This window comes from Sciurus carolinensis, chromosome X (assembly GCF_902686445.1).
Source record: "Sciurus carolinensis chromosome X, mSciCar1.2, whole genome shotgun sequence".
Lineage (NCBI taxonomy): Eukaryota > Metazoa > Chordata > Mammalia > Rodentia > Sciuridae > Sciurus > Sciurus carolinensis.
This window is the reverse complement of record NC_062232.1, coordinates 26,019,772-26,040,498: the sequence shown is the minus strand read 5'-3', so window position 1 is coordinate 26,040,498 and position 20,727 is coordinate 26,019,772. Positions and strand designations below refer to the sequence as shown.

The 20,727-nt window shown below is 32.7% G+C and overlaps 1 protein-coding gene across 4 annotated transcripts in view; it reads left to right on the top strand.

The window, feature by feature from the left end:
- Positions 1–20,727, top strand: part of Dmd (dystrophin) — a 2,099,091-nt gene that overhangs the window by 764,480 nt on the left and 1,313,884 nt on the right. For all 4 annotated transcript variants that reach the window (XM_047536255.1, XM_047536256.1, XM_047536254.1 and 1 more), the window contains exons 27-29: positions 1,802–1,984; positions 9,452–9,586; positions 12,417–12,566. In XM_047536255.1, coding sequence (XP_047392211.1) covers positions 1,802–1,984; positions 9,452–9,586; positions 12,417–12,566 — 468 coding nt within the window. The remainder of the gene's footprint in view (positions 1–1,801; positions 1,985–9,451; positions 9,587–12,416; positions 12,567–20,727) is intronic.

Genomic DNA, 20,727 nt, shown 5'->3' with positions numbered 1-20,727 from the left:
TAGGTGATTAACGGTTGTCAAAATTTTTGATAATGCCATAATTACTACAGTCAAAATATGAAGTGTGTAGAAACAAACCCCATGTTCAGTGATGCAGAAAAACTGATTTATTTAGAATATTGAACTAAAAATTTCAACAAATTAAATTAGAAAAATGAAGGCAAACATTTTATAGTTAAACAACTTGCATTTGCCATTAAACTGCATACTGTTAAATCACTGTGGAACTAAATCCAAAGGATAGGTTGATTATGTTGAAAAATATAAAGAAATTTATAGCTCAATTTGTGTCCTTCCCATATCCTAAATTCTCACCAGTATGTTATATGCAGACCCATCTTCCACCTGTTGAAATCTACATTTATTTTTTTGCCTGAGGGCTTTCTTTGGTCACTGAATTCCACTTTCTCATCTGTGCAACAAGTTGCAAGTACTAGGAACCTAACAATTCTCCAACAGACATCAACCACTGATGGAAATGAGGTATATATCATGCCCTACATCCCTCAGTTCTGAATGGGATAACCCTCAGAATTATTTTTCCCAGAGATTTCCAATAGGGCTAAACTTCAGTTACTGAAAACAGTTCCTGGAATTAATAATTATGTCCCTTATAGTCTTTCTTCCTTTTTTCTATCTCCATTCCTCTGCTACCAGAATTTCCTTTACCTACTACATACACATCAACTGTTTGAAAGGTCCTGGAGGAACCCAAACTGTGTGGGTATATGTGTCTACCCATAGCAAGTTAAGAAGAATATATGTCCTCCAGCTAAAGATCACCAACATATCTCTTTTAATTAAGCAAATTGGGTTTTTTCCTTTTTGCAATGAGGAAACTTATGCACAAAGTGGAACCATGGACTATATAAATAAGCAAGAACCATTATAGGATTTTGGCTCATGTTAGGTGATTTGAAGCAGGGTTTACAGGCTTTACTTTGGATTGCTTGTTGTCAGTGAGTGGAGGTAACCCCACCATTGGGTATCTTATCTTTTCTAGAAGGAAGGAAAATTAGAGAAAGTTCGAAGTTGTAATTGATAAAGAAGCAACTATTACTCATATTAACGAGGACAGGGAAATGATTGCTATTTTGTGGTTGAGCCAATGCTGATGTTTTTGGTCTGTACTCAGGCATGATTATAGAGAGATCCTGCTGTGTTCTTGATCTACTCTGGTAAGAAAGCAGTCTTGTCCAATGAACTATGGAACAGTTTATCTTCCAAAGGAGAAGAACACGGCATAGGTGTGAATGCCAAGTCAGCTTCTGATGGCAGAGTGCTTTTCTCTCACTTTTTTATTTTCTTTCATGTATTTTCAGTTGCCTAACAGAGGTTTCATCAAAATATGGTCCCAAATGTAGCATTAAAAGGACTTTTCTGTGTTAATATATTTTGACTTAAATAATGATATTTCTACTAATTTAAATATTTTTCAGATGTCCTCATTTATAACTGATTTCAATTATAGATTTCTAAGTATTTTAGCTACTACTGAAATATTTGGTTTATGCATATGTACATAGATGTATATATAGTAGTTCACAATACATACCCTTCTACAGAATACGTTTCAAAATATTCCTATGAAAGACCTGTTATATTCCAATTGTAATATTTTCTTCAAGTTTTCAATTACACCTAAATCTAAATTTATGTAAGTAATCAAAGTCAGTACTGGATTTACTTTTATGAATCTCATCCTTACAGGGATATTATGAAAAAATATATGATACAAAGGAATATATTTTGAAAGTGAAGGCATTGAGTAGCTTTCAAGAGAACTTTCTTTGTTTTTCAGAGAGCTAAAGAAGAGGCTCAGCAAAAGGAATCAAAAGTGAAACTCCTTACCGAGAGTGTAAATAGTGTCATAGCTCAAGCTCCACCTGCAGCACAAGAGGCCTTAAAAAAGGAACTTGACACTCTTACCACCAACTACCAGTGGCTTTGCACCAGGCTGAATGGGAAATGCAAGACTTTGGAAGTCAGTTGCTTTTCTTGGTCTTTCTCAGTTTTATATCAAGATATGGCCATCTGTGAAGCATACTGGTTAACATGTTTTCTGTTATAAAACTACTTAGGCTTTGTTTAAATCAGATTTTTCAGCATTGTAACCAAAAGACCCAACAAGAACAACATAGAGGAGGGAAAGTTCATTGGGGCTCGCGGTTTCAGAGATCTCAGCTAATACTTGACCAACTCCATACTTCTGGGCCTAATGTGAAGCATCAACATCATGGTGGAAAGGCTTGGCAGAATAAAACTGCTCAGGACTCAATCTAGAAGCAGAGAGCTCCAACTCACCAGGGAAAGGGACACCCCCAGTAACCCACCTCCTCCAGCCACTCCCCATCTGCCTACATTTACCACCCACTTAAACCCTATCAGTGAATTAATACACTGATTAGGTTAAAGTTCTCATAACCTGATCATTTCCCTCTAAGAATTTTTGCATTGTCTTACATATAGGCCTTGGGGAATCACCTCATATCTAAACCATAACAGGCCTGAATTCCTCACTGAAGCACTTTCAAGTTCTATGACTGAGTCAGTTGCTTAACTTGCATAACCCTGTTTCCAGTTTGTAAAATGGACAGAAAAATAATACCTACTTCAAAGAGTAGTTGAGAAAATTAAATGAACTGTTCTACCTAAAGTTCTTTGACTAGTGCTCAGTAAACTGAAGCAAGTATTATTCTATTTCTTATTATTATAATATTAGGTCACAGAAATCATAAAAGTAAGTTATCTTATATATTTAGAAAGCTTTTTTCATGTATTTGAATGTGTAGGAACTTAAGTATCTTAGTGGGAAAGTATTCTGAGGAGAAATGTATGTTATTTTAATTATCTATAATAATTGCTGGGCCGTGTAGAGTTCTTTATAAGACATGTTTCCTAACTAGTTCCTTGTTTGACACTTTACATCATATTTATTCATTCTCACAAGCCCTGCTTTCTCTTTGCCACATGACTTATTCTCTAGATGGTACTTATCCGAATATAGAGAAGAGTTCAAGTACCTCAAATGATTAGCATGTAATTGTATCAAAAAATAAGCTATGATACTCCTTTGGCAAATACTGTGCTAAGGAGCACAAAACTTTACCTATTGCAAATGCCAACGATGCCAGACCCTGCACATAAATTGGACTTTGGTTTAGGTGCTCTTCCAGTACAGACAGTGTCTTTATGAAAGTAGCTGAAAAAGAATCCAGGTGCCTCATTATTATTGAGGGGTATTTTTAGTTATTGTTATATGTTAAAGTGTTTGATATTTAAAGGCAGATAAAATACAGACCAGTAGACTTTAAAAATATTAAAAAATATAACTTTCACCAAAGTGCCCCAGATATATCCAATATTATATCTTTCTAATGTAATCTGACTTTCTCCACTATAAATTTCTATCTCTTCTTTATCTACCAGTCCTTTTTTTTTTCTAATCCAGTTTACTCCTTAGACACAGGACAAGAGCATTCTCTATGTCAGAACCTATTGTATTTGCTATGTGAGTGCTACAGAAAATCAACAATGGAAAGGGAGGTGATGGCACTGTAAAAACCTCAAAATCAGAACTAATTCACTACAATGCTACATGAGGGAGGAACTTCTTGTATCCAGGAAATTATTTTCTGACAATAAGTAAAATACTTAAATATTCTTAAGTTCTTAATTCATTACATCAACATCATCCTTTACTTCCTTTTACTCACGTTGCTTATTTAAATGGTAATTTTTGTTCATCAGAAATTTATTTTGTGGTACATTTTTCCATAGGGAACTTTTATTTTCATCTTAACAAAAATTTTCAAGAACTTTTATCAAATTTTCTATTTCATTTCTAGTGAAGCTTCTAACCTTTCCTATTTGTATTTTACTTACCTAGTTATTTAACCCTTCTTTATCTCTTGTCCACTGGTTTTACACATATACTTTATCTTATCAATAACTTTAATTGTCATCATGTATACCTTATTCAGTAAAGTTCAGCAATAACAAATATGTCTGTGCACCTCTTCAACAATAACATGGTATAAACATTAGTATCATTTTTAACTGAATTTTCTTTTCCCATCTTTTATAATATACATAAACATATACTGTACATATAAATACATACACACATATATATACTTAGTACTTCATTTATACCTCCTTATTCTTCCCAAATTATTTAATATTATTGCTGCTTCTATTGCAATTATTATTTTATATAATCATTTAGATTTGCTGGTGCTATTTTACCAGTTTTTGTGATTAATTTTCCTTTTCATCTGTCTTTTATTTCTTTGTTCAATTTCCTTCTTTCTCTTTCCTTCAATGTGAGTAGCAAATGCTGTTTCATTTTACGTGATTGAAAATGCCTTTGTTTTGCCCTCAGCATTAAATGATAGCCTACTTGAGTATATAATTATGTCAGGACAGCTATTTTTTTGCAACACTTAAAATATTATTCTTTCATCTTCTGAAATTTCTTTTATTAAGAAGTCTGTTGTCAAATTATTGTTTCTTTATAATTTTTTTTGGTACCTTTTAATTTTCCCTTAGTTTTCCAAGCTCTGCAAGTTTGGCTTTATTTCATGTATGTGTGCATTTGCTTGGTATGCTAATAGGAAAAGGTAAATTATTTCTTTTTTATGGGTTCTTCATTATCTTTATGAAGATTCATCTTTTCTCCAGTCACTCCATTCCTTCCTAGGGGAACCTTTATTGATTTTGTGAAGAATAGCCCCAACCTATATTCTAATTCTTGATTTCCCTTTATAATTTTCTATATTCTTATCTCTATGTGCCTGATTCTGTGTAATTTTCTGGAATCTTTCAGTTCTCAAATTCTCTTTTCAACTCCCTATAGCATAATTTATTCTTTAGTAGATAAATCTACTCATCTCTGTATAAACATTTATCTACAGAAGCATACTTTATTTTTTCAAAACCATATTTTTCATATTTCAAGATTTAATTTGACAACCTGCCTGTTCTTTTTCATTATCATGTGCTTTCTGTAATTAATTCTATTTCTTCCTTTAAACAGTTTAAACATATATAATCTGATTAGTCTTGACTTAATGAGTAATAAGCACAAAATTATTTAAATTTTCCAGTAGCTATACCAAGTATACCATACTCCACTTTCTGTGTAGAAGTTGGCTTCTTAAATAATACTTGAGTGTGACTCTAAAACTTTGTATTCACTCTTAGTTATTGAGATTTAGTCTAATATAAATTTCTTAAACTTTATTCAAATCTAACACCAGTGTAGTTTAATCTTACACAGCTTTGCACCTTTTTACAGAAGTGTGAGTAAGAAAAAGTGATCTGACGGTGCTTTCTTTTCCCGAGTTTCTGGGAATTGGTCTTTTAGTGTTTATATAAGGGAAGGTAAAGAGGCAGAAATACTCTGTTCATATGAATATTCTTTTCTTAACTGGTCACAATTGTTCTTTCTTTTTGTTACAGTTCACATACATCTGTTATCAGTCTGTTGTTCCCTTTCTACATATTATCACCACCCATCTCTTCTCTATAGACTCTGGAATATGCTGGGGGATCTGAGTTGGCTTTATTCATATGGACTTTGAACCCCAAAAGAGTTCTCATAGGCATTCATGATTCGATGTAATATTTCTCAAAACTTCCAGGCCAACTTTTGCCTGTAGCCTATACCACCTTCCCTTTGAAGATCACATCTCTTTTTCAAGATTAAAAAACTCACAGATATTATTATTTGTTCCAGTTCAAATCTGTTCACTTCTACATTTTTTTTATATTTTTAAGTGAGTTGAGATATAACAGTATTTCTTTACTTTGGGGATATACACAAGTAGTTTATTCTTTTTATTTTTACTTCATACATAACATTAGAATTTATTTTGACATAGTTATAAATGCAGAGTATACTTTGCTTCAATTATATCCCCTGTATTTACACTTTCCCTCCCTTGTCTCCCCCCCGCCCCATTCTTTCCTCTTTTCTTCTGATCTTTCTATTTATTTACATTTTTAAATAATAGTGTGTTGTGGATATACATAATGAAGATCACATCTTTTTGAACAATACTTTAGTGATCCCCTGAAGTCTTATTTACCCACCACACCTCAACTTACAGCCTGTAGGCACTGGAATCACCAATTTTCTATTCCTCCTAGGATTTGAAAAGCTTGAAAGTATTTTCCTTTGATTCCTCTTTGGTCATACCAATATCTCAACAGGGAAATGAATATCAACTATCTCTTCTTAAATATACTCACCCACTAGGTGAGTCATTCTCCTTTAGATCCTGTAAAAGAAAAGGATCTAGGTAGGTTTGAAGTGGTATAGCTTCATGGTATAGCACTTGCCTAGCGTGCACAAGGTCATGGATTGGATCACCAGCAACACACACGTATATGTACACACAAATGAGTATCACTTACTAATTCCCATAAAAATATGTGAAAGAATTGCATAACTTCCAGATTTTCCTCTCTTCATTCCCTGCAAATGGCTTCTCCTTCAGCTCTCTCTATTTAGACCAGGACTTGTAAAAATGAGTTACTGATGTAGTACCAAAATAGAATGTAGGCAATGTATCCCGTTTATGCTTTAAGCATAAAAACTAGTTGTCAAACTCAAGGAAATGAATCCTACTGGACACATACATGATCAGACTTACATGTTTATAATAAAATTATCTAAAATTGTCCTATTATCTCTGTATCATAAGACATGGAATCTACAATTTTTTACAACTTATGACTTCCTCTAATGGCAATGGATTTTCTTATGTGTCCTATAATTTTTTGTTTGTGAGTTCACTTATAGTACAAATTATTTCTACTAGAAATATCTTTTGTTTTGGACTGTTGAAAGTTCTTTATGAGTTCTTTTATGTTTCTACCAGGATCCTAATAATTTTGTCACCATGTGTGATATGTTTGAGTTTCAATTTCTTATGGAAGGATCCCTATTTTCCTATTGAGAGTCTAAAGACTTCTCAGCCTCCTTGCTAATTTCCTACAGTGGGTAGGGATTTTCTAGTTCTTGTATTCAAGATCGGTTGCATACTACTTTATTCTTTTCCATCTGTTTGGCACACATGAGACGGTTACCTTGTTTCCCATCTCAAGTTAGTGTTAAATACCCCAGCTTCTATGGCATGTATCCTGTTTTGATAGGCCTGTATTGTATTAAGCTTGATTTCCCACTATTTGCATTTCTTTTCTCCTGACACTTGAGTTTTTTTGAAACATGTTTTATAGATGAGCTTTGAATTTAAAAAAAATTCCTTTATATTTAATCTAGCATTTCAGTATGACTGAAATAGGGTGTGAGGGGGTTACCACATCAGTTCCATGTACTATTTTGAAAGGAAGTTTGCTTTTTGATTTCTACTTTCTTTCAAGGCCACTTAGAATTCTGTGATTTCAAAGTAATTTTAAGTTCCAAACTGTTAAGTTTAACAGTTATTCTAAGTGGCTTTTAGCTCCAATTTAGACTTTGGGACTATATTTTATTTTGCAAAGGTGACCTGTATAGCTGGTACATTCAGCCTCTTCAGCTGTGTCCTTCAGATGCATTGAGGACAGAAGAGGCCATCCATCCTGATGGTTAAATCAGCAAGATAGTTCATTACCTCAGTCTGCACCAAAGTTAATAAGACACATTACCAATTGCATCCCCTTATCTTTAAAATTCTAAGGTACCCTTGGGTATTTAAGGAGATATTTATATTTTCCCACTGGGATCTTTGCCCAGAAGGAAGACAGCCTGTAGTCCAGCAGGAGCTGGAAATGACCCAGATTTAAGATTTCTATCACCTTTTAAAGCAAAACACTTAATTTCATTATTTGTGATTAAACTGTTTATAAAATACCAAGCACATAAGGAAAGGTGGGAGGCTTACAGGACCTATTAGAATACTTGTCTTCAGAAGAAATAGAATATCCTCCATCATTTGTCAGGGCTGTGAACAAAGGGGAAATATGGGAAAACTGATTTTTAGTTTTTTTCCTTAAATCAAGGTTCCTCTCTAGACTTGTATTTTGGTGGTCCTAGCCACCTAGTGATAGCAAGTGGTGATGATTACACTACTATAATTACTGTATTTATAGGCTTACTCAAAATTTACAATCCAAAAGCTAGTAGAAAATGACTGCTTTAATATTTCATATCCTTTCCCTCTTTCTCAGCTATCTGCCTTTTCCTCAAAAGATATAATCACAACCTAGAAATATTCCTTTGTATTTCTTTGCAAAACCTTGATGTTGTTCCATTTTGCTTTTCTATGATTTATAAATTGGCAATCTGTAATATGTAGTTCACTATGGGTTGCTACTTTCATCTATTTTGTTCTATTCATTACCTCAATCTGCACCAAAGTTCTAAGGTACCCTTAGCTATTTAAGGAGATATTGTAAGCTTATAACATTTAATATCCCTTTATCTTTTAAACAGAGATAGAATATCCTCCCTCATTTGTTGGTATTTTTAATATTTTATTTGCATTACAAAAGCTGCAGTTGTTTTCTTTATGTTTGAGACTGTGTTTTCAATTTCTTTATGCAGTATCTTCTGATGATTATAAGGTTTTAATTTTTATATAGTCAAATGTATATATCTCTTATACTCAATTTTTATAAAATGTTTTATTTCAAAGGTCCTTCCATATCCACAAGTCAGAAAGATCCTCATCTATATCTTTCAGAAATCTGAAAGTTTCTCTTGTTTAAGTATCTATGTATAGGAGTTAGTTTTGCAATATCTATCAAAGGCCATTTAGAAATAATCATATCCTTGAAATAGTAGTTGTATTTGTGATAACATACATCAAGGAAATGATAAGAAATATGAAAAAATGCATATTTATAAGATGTTCATTTTAAATTTAAAAAGTAAGCAAAACTAAAATAATTGAACTATCCAATAAATGTCTGTTGTTATGGAAACAAATATATAATCGTTGAAATGAAGTATTAGATATTCATTAAAAACATGGCTTCCTGTTAATATGAAAAAATATGATATAAAGTTTAGTGAAAAGAGAACTAGAGTTAAATCCAGATTTTAATTTTAAATATCAAATGATCTGTATACAATAAAGTTTATAAGAGATCAAAACACTGATAATGGTTGATGTTTGAGAAGTCTGGGCTTTTATATTTATTTTTACATTTTTTTGAATTTTTTTATCTCCCAGGCTATAATGTTAGTGAATATTTCATTTTAAAATGTAAATCTCTGGATCTTGAATTTATTCATGTAATAAAATGTTTCCTTAATGACTTGTAATTATAGACATTTTAGATGTTCAGAGTAACTACTTACACTTTAAATTATCACTGCAAAGGAAAGATGAAATATATAAAGTAAAATGTTATATTTTCAGAAATTTTAATGATAGAATGACAGCTTCATGTTCACTTTTCTACCAAAATATTTTATCTCTGATTTGTGTTTCTTTCTTAGGAAGTTTGGGCATGTTGGCATGAGTTATTGTCATACTTGGAGAAGGCAAACAAATGGCTAAATGAAGTAGAATTAAAACTTAAAACTACTGAAAATGTTCCTGGTGGCGCTGAGGAACTCTCTGAGGTGCTAGAAGTAAGTTGTGAATTAATCAAAATGATGATAATTTATATGCAGTATTGAAAGAAGTCAGGTATCAAATAGGAAATACATTAAATAAAAACAAGTAGAAGGATATAGTTTCTATGCTGCTACTTTGGATATAACGTTTTTCCCCCTCTAAGATCCTTCCAGGTCTCAAGGTTTAATAAAGGGTCTAAATTACTTTTACCAAGCACTCTTTGTTTTAACACTAAATTCTATATAGACCTTTTTTTTGGGCTTAAATTTACTTACAGACCTCTAAAGACAGTGAATGTGCAATTATGCTCATTTGAAATAGACCTAAATAGCATGATAGTATGAGACATTAATTCCACTTTGAAATCTGCACGAATTGAATTGGAACAACTCTTTAAAATTTTCAAATTTAATTTCTAGGATTTTTTTAACAGCTTAGAGAATTTTTTCTGGCATTAAATGTACATGCTTTGATATTATAAATGTATCTTTTAAATGTTCAAAAATTTTAGTGAATCTTCAAGTTTTATTTTGGAGATTTGTAATAAGTAAATTTTAAAAGTTTTGCAAGTATAAAATTTTAGTTGTGTTAACTTCTGATGTTTTATGATTCATGCTCTATGCATTTTACAATGCTTTTGGCTTATCAATTATATGTAATGAATATGTACTTTTAGCATATGTGGTATCTATAGAATTATATGAACAGTGTAGCCCCTGTGTAAATCTGCAAATTAGGCCTAAATTATTCAAGATGTGAACAAAGTGTGAAATACTTCTTTAGATATAATAGTATTGGAATCTTAAATATTGGAGCAGATCATTTTATTCAATTTCCTTTTATCCCAAGAGAATTATAAAACCTGAATAAGTATCTGAAACCATGAGGACAGTCACAAGCAGACTATAATTTTGGCCTGTCATCTTCTAAGACATTCATTGAGCAAACATTCCTTGTGAAAAAACAATGTGATTTATCTTCCAGAAAAGATGAAACCAACTTGTAGCACATTAATTTAAAAGTACAGTGATCACAACAAGGACTGTAATGGTTTAGTTATCCTAGGAAATGAGCATATTGTGAATGGAATATTAGGTTAAATTCTTCATACCACATTTTAAGTGAGGCACTGAATGTTTAGGCCATGTTCAGAAATGAATAATGAGAAAAGGTAGAAAACCTGAGGAAATACCAGAGAATATTTAGAAAAGGAAGTGGGGGAAAGGCTTTAATACTGTACAATTCTCTTTGCTCAAGTAGACTGTTTGACAGTGTTGCTGCTGATCATTCAGGAAGTCATTTTTGAGTAGCACAGGGCTAGGTTGTCAGTTGTCAAGAATACAAAAACTGTATGATTTGAAAGTTTCCTCGCTCCTTAAGATTTTTATAATTGATTCCTTAATTTTGCTTTGTTGCTTTTAGCTCACTTTTTAAATTAAAAGCCTGTGAACTTCATTAGGAATTACAAGGAAAAATGAAAATAAAGATCTGCAGAGTTAAGTTTTGTTAGAAGTAAAAAAAAAATGCTTAAGTTACAAAGAAAATTACTGATAAAAACATTTTTATACTAAAAATATGATGACTTTTTAAGAATTTTAGGAGTCATAGTTATATTTTTATACAAAATCCTTCAGAAAGTCACTTTTACTTAAATTTACTAAAATTTATCAGGAAAATATATTGAGATATCTCAGAATTTGAGAAAAAACATAGAAATTACAAATATGTATTGAAACATTTTCATTTTTTCAAAATAAACCAAAAAATCAGAGCATTGAATGGATTGATTAAAACATGTCCATCCTTTATTTTATAAACATTTTTGACACTCAGACAATATTGAATCTCTTGTTTTCTTGCACTGAGTTTATTTTTCCCTGTATAATATAGCCAGGCAACTTTTTCAGTTTTAAATATTATGTCAGTTGGTTATTGGTGGGCAGTTGTAAATAACATAAGACAGTGGAGAAAGCTCAAAAAATTATCTTTTTCATCACAAAAAGACTGCTGGAGGGAAGTTATACAGAGATGATAATGGTTCAACCATAAAAGGAGGTACCCAGTTGTTCTCTTTTACTATCCCTTCCTCAGCATGAAGGACCTGATCCTCATTTTTACCTACTCCTCAAAAGATGACTGCTCTACCTACAGACTGTGTGTGTATGTATGAAAACATGTGAGAAGCAAAAGGATTTCTCTTCTTTCTTTTCTCCTCCATTCCTGTCTTCTCTTTCTTTTAATATTGCAGATTAAACCTAGCAGCACTCACTCTACCACTGGACCACAACCCTAAACATTTTTTAATTTTTTACTTTGAGAAAAAAATCTCTCTAGCTTGCTGATGGCCTTGAACTTGCGTCTTCCAGCATCAACTTCCTAAGTAGCTGAGATTGCAGGCATGCACCATGGCTCCTGGCAGGGATTTCTTGAGATAATGTTCCTTTTTTTTTTTAATTTGAGGAGAGGAACTCTACTCTTCAACTTCTACCTACATATATTTTTAGAATCATGTCACTTGAATACCACTATATATAAGAGAAATTATGAAATTGAGTATTTTATCTTTTCAGGTTTTAGAGTAAAGCATATCTCAAAGAAGGTGGCTGTGAATCATTTTTAAGTGTTCAATCCACAATAGTATCACAACCCCATAAAGAATTATAGATCAATACACTATTTTTTCAAACAACAGTGCTCCTTCTTATTTGATTATCCCAATTAAATTTTACTTTAAAATGTTTTTTGCTTAATTATATGTAAATCAGAAAATATTGAGCATTTTTTTGTTAATTAAATGTATTTGGAAAAAGAAGAGAAATATTAATTATTGCAAATGTATTTCAGTCTCTTGAGAATTTGATGCAACATTCAGAGGATAACCCGAATCAGATTCGCATATTGGCACAGACCCTAACAGATGGTGGAGTCATGGATGAACTAATCAATGAGGAACTTGAGACTTTTAATTCTCGTTGGAGGGAACTACATGAAGAGGTATGAAGATAAGTGAAAAATTTCTTTAATCTTATTTGCATAAATGTATAGCAGATACAGAATTCTCAGATAAAAAGTGGAATAGTTCCAATATTAGCTCAACTCCCAGGTGTTTGAGTGGCACCTAAATCTGGTCGAGTTCTTTACACATGTATGTTATAATTTATCTCACAAAAGCATTTGATATGTAGGATTTTTTAAACAGGAAACTGAGACATACCAAGAACAGTACCATGCTAATGTCTACAAAGTAATGAATAATCTAGTATTGATACTCGTCTTGGAAATCAGGATTGGGTTCTCATTCCCCTGATGTTGAAGATTAAACACCAGAGAAACACTGAGGCAGTAGTAGAAAGCAAGTTTTATTTAAGAGAGACAGAGATAGACTGACTTCTGCAGAGAAAAGGGGACCCAGAGTTGGGAAATCCTCAGGAGTGGGTGTGTCTTGCCTTCTTATAGATCGTAGATTTCCTCTCCTCTCTGCCTCCTCTCTCTATCCTGCCTATGTGTCCAAGGCAGGAAAATACCAACCCAGAGAGTAATCATTAGCAACTCCTTGTGTTGGGAATATGAATCTCCCGGATCTTTGGAGGTGTGTTAGCATTGGGGGCTGGTGGAAGAGGTTAGCTGTTAGCAAACCATTTCCTTTTTCTTTGATAACCAGCTACCTGTCTTTTACCCCTGTCTCAATATTCAATATAAGACCTTAACTGAATCAAAGTTGGTTTCCTTACCCAAGAATATCAATATGTATGGGTAGTGTTCTTTCTCTCTTTCTTGTTTACTCTCTACCCTATAGACATTTGTTATACTCACATACAATCTCTTAATAATACATGTGATTTCATTAGGACCCTGCATGTTATTTATCCCTCCCAAATAATTCAAAAACTTATTTATATTTAACAAATTTTCAAATTTCAGAATTCACATACATGTATACATTTTCAAATCAAATTTAAAATAATATATTTCTCCTAATCAAATAATGTTCTCATACTCTTTCACAAATTAAAAAATGGATATTTTAAAGAAAAATACACTATTTCATCATGATGTCTAGTTTCATATCCATTTACTGAGTGCATATACTACATATGAAACACTGGTCAACACTTTGGCTAATACATAAGAAAAACCTGTATCCTTTGTAATTAATACATTGATTATTTAAGCTAAAATTTGTTGATTTCCTGTTGTGTGGAGGACATAATAATATCTATATAAGGTGTGAAGGGGAAATAGAGACTAAGTGGAGTGGTCACTAGGGAGGTATGCAGGAACCCTTTTGTTATTTAAATGGGGAAGTTTTACATGTTATAAACTAGGAGGAATGTCCTGAATGGAACCTTTTCTCTCTCATCTCCTGAAGAGAATTAGGTGACAATAAGGCAGATCTGTCCAGGTATGGTAGGACCAGCCTCCAGTTTTTAATCCTGCCACTGCATTTAGTAAGTAAGTTTATCCATATCAACATAAGGGATTGGACATTGGGAAAGATGGATTCCAAACAGTTCATTGTTCCTTCCTTTTTGCACCATTACTAGATGTGAGTCAAAGTAGATATTAGGTGGCAACTAAATTGATGGTAATTTAAATTTGGATTTGCTCTAGAATTGTAATATTCTTTTATTTATATTCATATATCATTTTCAGCTAAGAAGTTATAATTCAACCTAAAAAATAAAAAATCCCATTGCAAAACTGGCTTTGGCTAAGCTGTAACAGACCCACTTTCAGTGCCCATCTATTCTTTCCTTAGGAATACACCATTCCCTAATTGGATCTTGGCATAAACCCTATTTATATAATCATTTTATAATCATTTATACACAAACTACTTATGACCTTGTATTCCAAAGGTCTTTGATAGAAAACCAATATAAATCCGTGCTAAGCATCCATATTCTGAAATCCTAAATGTTCCAAGTTCAATTTTTTTTTATTAGAGCTTTACAGTTATATATAGTAGTTGGGTTCATCCTAATAAGTTCATGAATTTTATTTTTTTGCTGATAGTTTTGAAAAATTTGTACCAGACTTTGTGTGATGGGATGTAGGCACACTATAAATATAGTATAAAATTGCTTTCAAGTTATGCATGTTGAGTGTATATGAAATCAATAATTTTGTATATGGACCTGGGTCCTATCCCCACAATATCTCATTATGTGTCTGCAAATATTCTAAAATCTGAAGAAATCCAAAATTCAAACACTTGCTGTCTTAAGTATTTTGGGTAAGGCATACTCAACTTGTGATAATTCAACTAAGGACAAACCTTGATAGAATACCTGCTCTATCATAATTCTGTACTGAGTTGCTGTAGCATGAAATTTTGAATAAGAAAAACTTAAGATAGGAATAATCCTTGGAATTAGTTATAGTCCAGAAAGAGCACAGAAACTATACCATCAATTGAAAAGGAAAGGTTTACTACAAAGAAGTATTAACTATTTATTGGGAATCAATTCTTGTGTGTGTGTGTGTGTGTAGTAGCTTTATTCATAATTCTTAACAAGAGAGAGCTCTAAAGAATGCCCTGGCACATGTGCACGCATGTACACACACACACACACACACACACAGAATGCCATGGGGATAAGGAATAGTATCTAAGGAAGGAACTGACTGGGAAAGGGAGGAGCTGCACCCAAGACTGTATTCAAACCTCTTTGTTAAGCCTATGTCTGGAACCCATAAGATGGAATATAGTATGTCGCCAAGAGTTTTTTGTAGTTAGGGTGCTGAAGTTACTGTGTTATGGTGGAGGGACTACTGGAATCAGTACTTTCACAGGAAATTAGCTTGTAAGGGACGGCTTTTTTTGTTTCTTTTTGGTTTTTTTTTTTTTTTTTTTTTTTTTGAGAAGCTGGCTGTTGTATACACTGGACTCCCTAGGAAGCTACCTGCAGTGGTTGCTTCTGAACTTGGGAGACCAGATGGAACTCCAGGAAGCTCCTTATGGATTTGCTACCATGTTGAATTTGACACGGGAGCACCCATACAACTTGCCAGATTCTACCCTTAGAGGACACTTGGGTGTGCACAGTGGTGAGTTGTATTGGGTATTCCACAAGTCAACCAGAGTCACAGATATGAAATGGATGTAAAAGCACATTGGAACAGAGGAAAGTTAACCTCCTCCATTGTCACTCCAGTGCTTTCTACTGACAAAGTTTAAAAACATGCCAGCTGGCTAAGGGAGAATTATTTCAGTATCGAAAGTAGGACAATGTTGAAAGAGAATTCATTTATACCTGACACATCCCCCTATAATTTATTTGCTATGTGACCTTGGGTAGTATTTTAAGGTTTTCACATCCTTATCTGTAATAACATACCCTATTACTTAGGATTCTTGTGAGAAAAATATAAAATACTACATTCAAAGTGCTTAGTATCATGCCAGGGACATAGTTAATAGTCAACAAATGATTAGAACTTTTATTTTGGCTAGGTCATATGCTAGAGTACCTATTTGCTAGGAAATGTGGGTATATACATATTTGTGTATATATCTCATTAATAGCAGGAATAGAAAAACAATTATATGAATTACAATATGAAATATAATGAAATTATACATATTTCCATTAATTAAATGTGTCCAGGACAGGATCAAGCATGATTTACTTCTTAAGGAGGTAGGAAGTTATTGTCAAAGTGTTGAAGGCACAAGCACAAACCCAGAAAGCTAGTATTTTTTTGTTTTTAAGCAGTGAAGCTTTTGCCAGGATCTGTGGCATGTGCCTGTAATTCTGGCTGCTCAGGAGGCTGAGACTGGAGGATCACAAGTTCAGGACTAGCCTCAGCAACTTAGACCCTGTCTTAAAATGAAAAATAAAAAGGGCTAGGGATGTAGCTTAGTGTTAAATTGCCCCTGGGTTCAATCCCTGGTAGCCCCCATAAAATAAAAAATGAAGCTTTTTGAGTGATTAAAAAAGAAAAGGAAAGCAAAACGAAAATGCATAAGTTAGGTTAAAAGGAATTTATCATTCTCAAATTTTAAAATTGGAAGATGTGCTCCACCTCTACTTCAATAATCAATTAAGAAGAAAGGAACAATGGTAATAAATCCTGAATAAATAAAATGGAAACTCTCTGTCTTGGTTATGCTTATATAGATATTTGATCAATAATAATCTGGGAGTTATTTGGCAATAAAAATAACTTTTGAGATCAAAGTGGATTAGGATGGGCCCTAAATTACATGAATGGAGTTCTTAAAGGGCCAGATGGAGATAGGTTTACAGGGAATATAAGTTCCATTCAATTTTGACACCTTGATTTTGGAGTTTTAGATTTCAGAACTGACAGAATGATTTCTGTTGTGTTAAGCCATGCAGCTTGTGGTACTTTGTTAAGAAAGTCCTTGAAAACTAACAACGTTTCTTTTCAGGGGTGATGAAAATGTCCTATGGTTGATGGTTGCATAACTCTGTGTATATGCTTTAAAAAATCACTAAACTGTATAGTTAAAGTGGGTGAATTTTATGGTATGTGAATTATAGCTCAATAAAGCTGCTATTAAGAAATATTTAATATTTAAAGAAATATTTTTAATATTTGTTATTAAAAATGCCAACCTTGAGTGACCTCAACATGGAGAGCTTCTGATTTCAGTCCATTATTCAAGGTGAGAAGAAGTTAAGAGCTAAATATTAGATATTAGTCAAACAGGATTTGCTGCTAGGTCTGTTGCTGATTTGCTATCAGGACTTCTGGCCTTTAGACAGAACTGCATCTGCAAAGACCTGATTTTCAAACGAAGTCACATTCTGAGGTTTCAGGTAGACATGAAATTTGTGGGGGGCACTATTCTACCTAATACAATGCCCATTAATAGTCAGTCCTCATTTTCTCTCAACCCCCTAGTCCTTTGGCAACCAATACTCTATTGTCTATCTATGAATTTGCCTGTTATATGGAATAATGGAATAATATGTGGTCTTTTGTGACTAGATTCTTTCACTTAGCATAATGTTTTCAAGATTCAACATGTTGTAACATAAATGAGTATTTTATTCCTTTTTATGAAATAAAAATATTTAGTTGTATGGATAAAAAATAACTTCTGAAGCCTTAGGATTTGATTAAAACCATATCATGTTAGATATGATAATATCCTTCTCAAATTCTGTAGGGCTGGAATTTAGTAAGATATGATATTGAGTCAGACTTAAGATGATAGGTAGAAGGAGTGCTTTCTTATGTATAGGGTATAAGCTGGGCACTTTGATCAATTATAGATTACTTTCGTAATAGAGAAACACGTAATAATTCATCATCTAAATCAATCTTCTGGATATTCCCACTGATTATGTATATACAATGACTGGTGTTTTGATGCAATACAGTTAGAACTTTGGGATACATATTCTGAGAGACTAGAGAAACAAAATGATTACACTAAATGGAGTTTTAAATTTTTTAAAAATTTCCCCCCAAATCCACATTATGCATTATAGTCAAGAATAAGAATTCTGAATTTGTTTTAAGCCATCACTTATGTGACCTTTTGTCTAAAGAAAAACAATTTTCCCATTAATAAACCAAATGTCTTTTCATTTGAAGATGAGCCTTAACCCATTTTCTTCTCAATTAAATGCCTGTGTCAGAGGTTTGTGTTTTTTATTGCCTACCTAATGTTTCTTAGAGCTACAATTATGCAGAGTTAAGGTAATATTCAATTGCCTGTTAAATCAATCAAACAGCCAGAGTTTTTATTGCTTATGAATATTTAAAAGACAGAGGATAGGTCCCATTCCTAATTTCAGAGTGTGAGTTTGCATTCAGATAAGTAATAAATTATTTCCATCACTCTAAAAGGCATCTTTCACTCTTCATAGTCATATGGCACTATATTTTCTACTCACAACAGTGATTTGAAGGATGGTTAGCAAACCAGGAAGCAGCTCCAAAAGTCATACCAATTTGTATAATTTTTATGACTACTATAATAGCTCTATTCTCCACCAGAGTAAGCAAGTCCCAGATCTTTTAGCAATACAATGAAATTCATAATAATTGTAATAATACTCTAATGGTTACAAAGACCCAGGTACTATTAAGACACACATATTCTCATTTTCTTATTTAGTTCTCACAGTATCCTTATGATACAGAATATTTTTTTCTCCAAGTAGTTTTGTTTTTAAAAAATTGTTGTTATACATGATAATAGAATATACTATGGCATAATTATAAAAGCATAGAATATAATTTGTTCTTATTCAGTCTCCAGTACTTTCCCTTCCCCTTACTTCAACCTTTGATTTTTTGGAACTGGCTTATTTCACTTAGCATGAAATCTTTTGTACCCCTAGTCTATACAAATGAAGAGGGTATTAAAAGTAAAAGGGTTAGGAAGTGACTTACAAACATTTAGATCCAATTCTCTTAGTACGTGGAGTACAAATGGCATGTAACCATTTAAGGATACTATCTTCAATCTCTGGGATCCTTTGTATTAAAAACAAAAGCTGCCTACTAAGAAGCAGATACAGTAGGTTTTGGGTATCTCCAGATTTTGTATCTGCTGATTCAACCAACTGCTGAACAAAACTATTCCAGGTAAAGCTATAGTCCTACTAAATGTATACAGATAATTTTTCTTGACATTATTCCTCAAATGATATAGTATATCACCTACTTTCATAAAATTTATATTATATTAGATATTATTAGTAACCTGGAGATGATTTGAAGTATAAGGAATGATGTGTGTTAAATTATGTGCAAATACTACACTCTTATATAAGGGACTTGAGAATCTTCAGATTTGATGGATATACAGGGTTATCCTGTAACCAGTTTTCTGCAGCCACTGAGGAATGACTGTATTGCAGTCAAACAATTCTCTTATTTTTGAAAAAAGCTTACAGCATGAACTTAAATATAATAGGGCTGACTAAAGTGAAACACTTTAGAGTCTTAAATATTAAAACTAACCAGAGACCAATTCTCTTACTAGTTCCCTTGATTTTAGTAGTTGTTTCATCTTTCTTATGAACTCATGTCCCTTTCATAGATGTCTGCAAGATATTTAACTTGATATTAAATATAAGAGTAAAAGAGAAGAGACAAAATCTAAATTGGTTAATTCTACCTTAATAGTAAATTTAATGATAGGTAACTAGAGGAATACATTAATTGTTCCAGATAGTTATAACCTTGAAATGTTCACTCAGTGTCACATTCCCCTTAGCATAGATAGAACCGAATGGACAAATATTGATTGAAGGAGCACTGTAAAGTTGTTCAGAAAAATAAGTGACATTATATCCATCACAAAGTCTAATTTTATTGGAAAGCTCTTTGTCTTATAAAGAATATGCTTTGCAATTTTTATCAGTTTATTAGAAAATCTATAATAAAAACAATAATGACTGTTGTACACAATTTTATGTTGGTCCTTTAGCTAAGCACTTAAAAATAATATCAAACTTAATTCCCAAATTAGTTTTATGAGATAAATTTGAGTAGCTTACTTCACAGATGCAGAGATGAAGCTGACTTCCATTCCTGGGGAAGAGGCAGATTTTGTCTCCTAAAATGCCCTCTGCAAAGCACCAAGGTGTTGGAAAATGTCAGGCATATACTTTTGAATATATCCTCACTTGCAAAGAAGTCTAAGAAAACCTTTAAGGCCGGGCAAAAAAAATTAGATAAAAGTAATGTTATACAGGTAATGCAGTTATAAGCACTGACCCTTGTATTGCCCTGGAGTTAAAAAACAAATATTCAGAATCCAGATTTTGAGTGACTTAGGTTATTCATTTGTTAGCAAAGATATCTATGCCTCAGGCTCAAGCAAATGGGAAAACAGAACAGAAATCCTACATAAAGTGGAGTTGTATTATCAGTGAAATGATAGGCAAGGGGAACTCAATTTGTCTGTAGGAGGTTCCAAGATAAAAATGCATCTCTCTTCTTATTGAAAAGGAGTAAGAATAATTATCTCACCTGAAAATGTATAACTGTAGGCCTATACTTGTGAGGATCTCTCTACTGTGTAAATACCTAAATAAGAGATTAAGTTAAAGGAGCCCTAGGTTACTGACACCTTAGCACTACTCAGAAGCAAGTACAAATCCTTTACAAAGAAAAATGTCCTAGTATCCTTAAAGATTAAACTCAGTGAAATTTGAGTTCA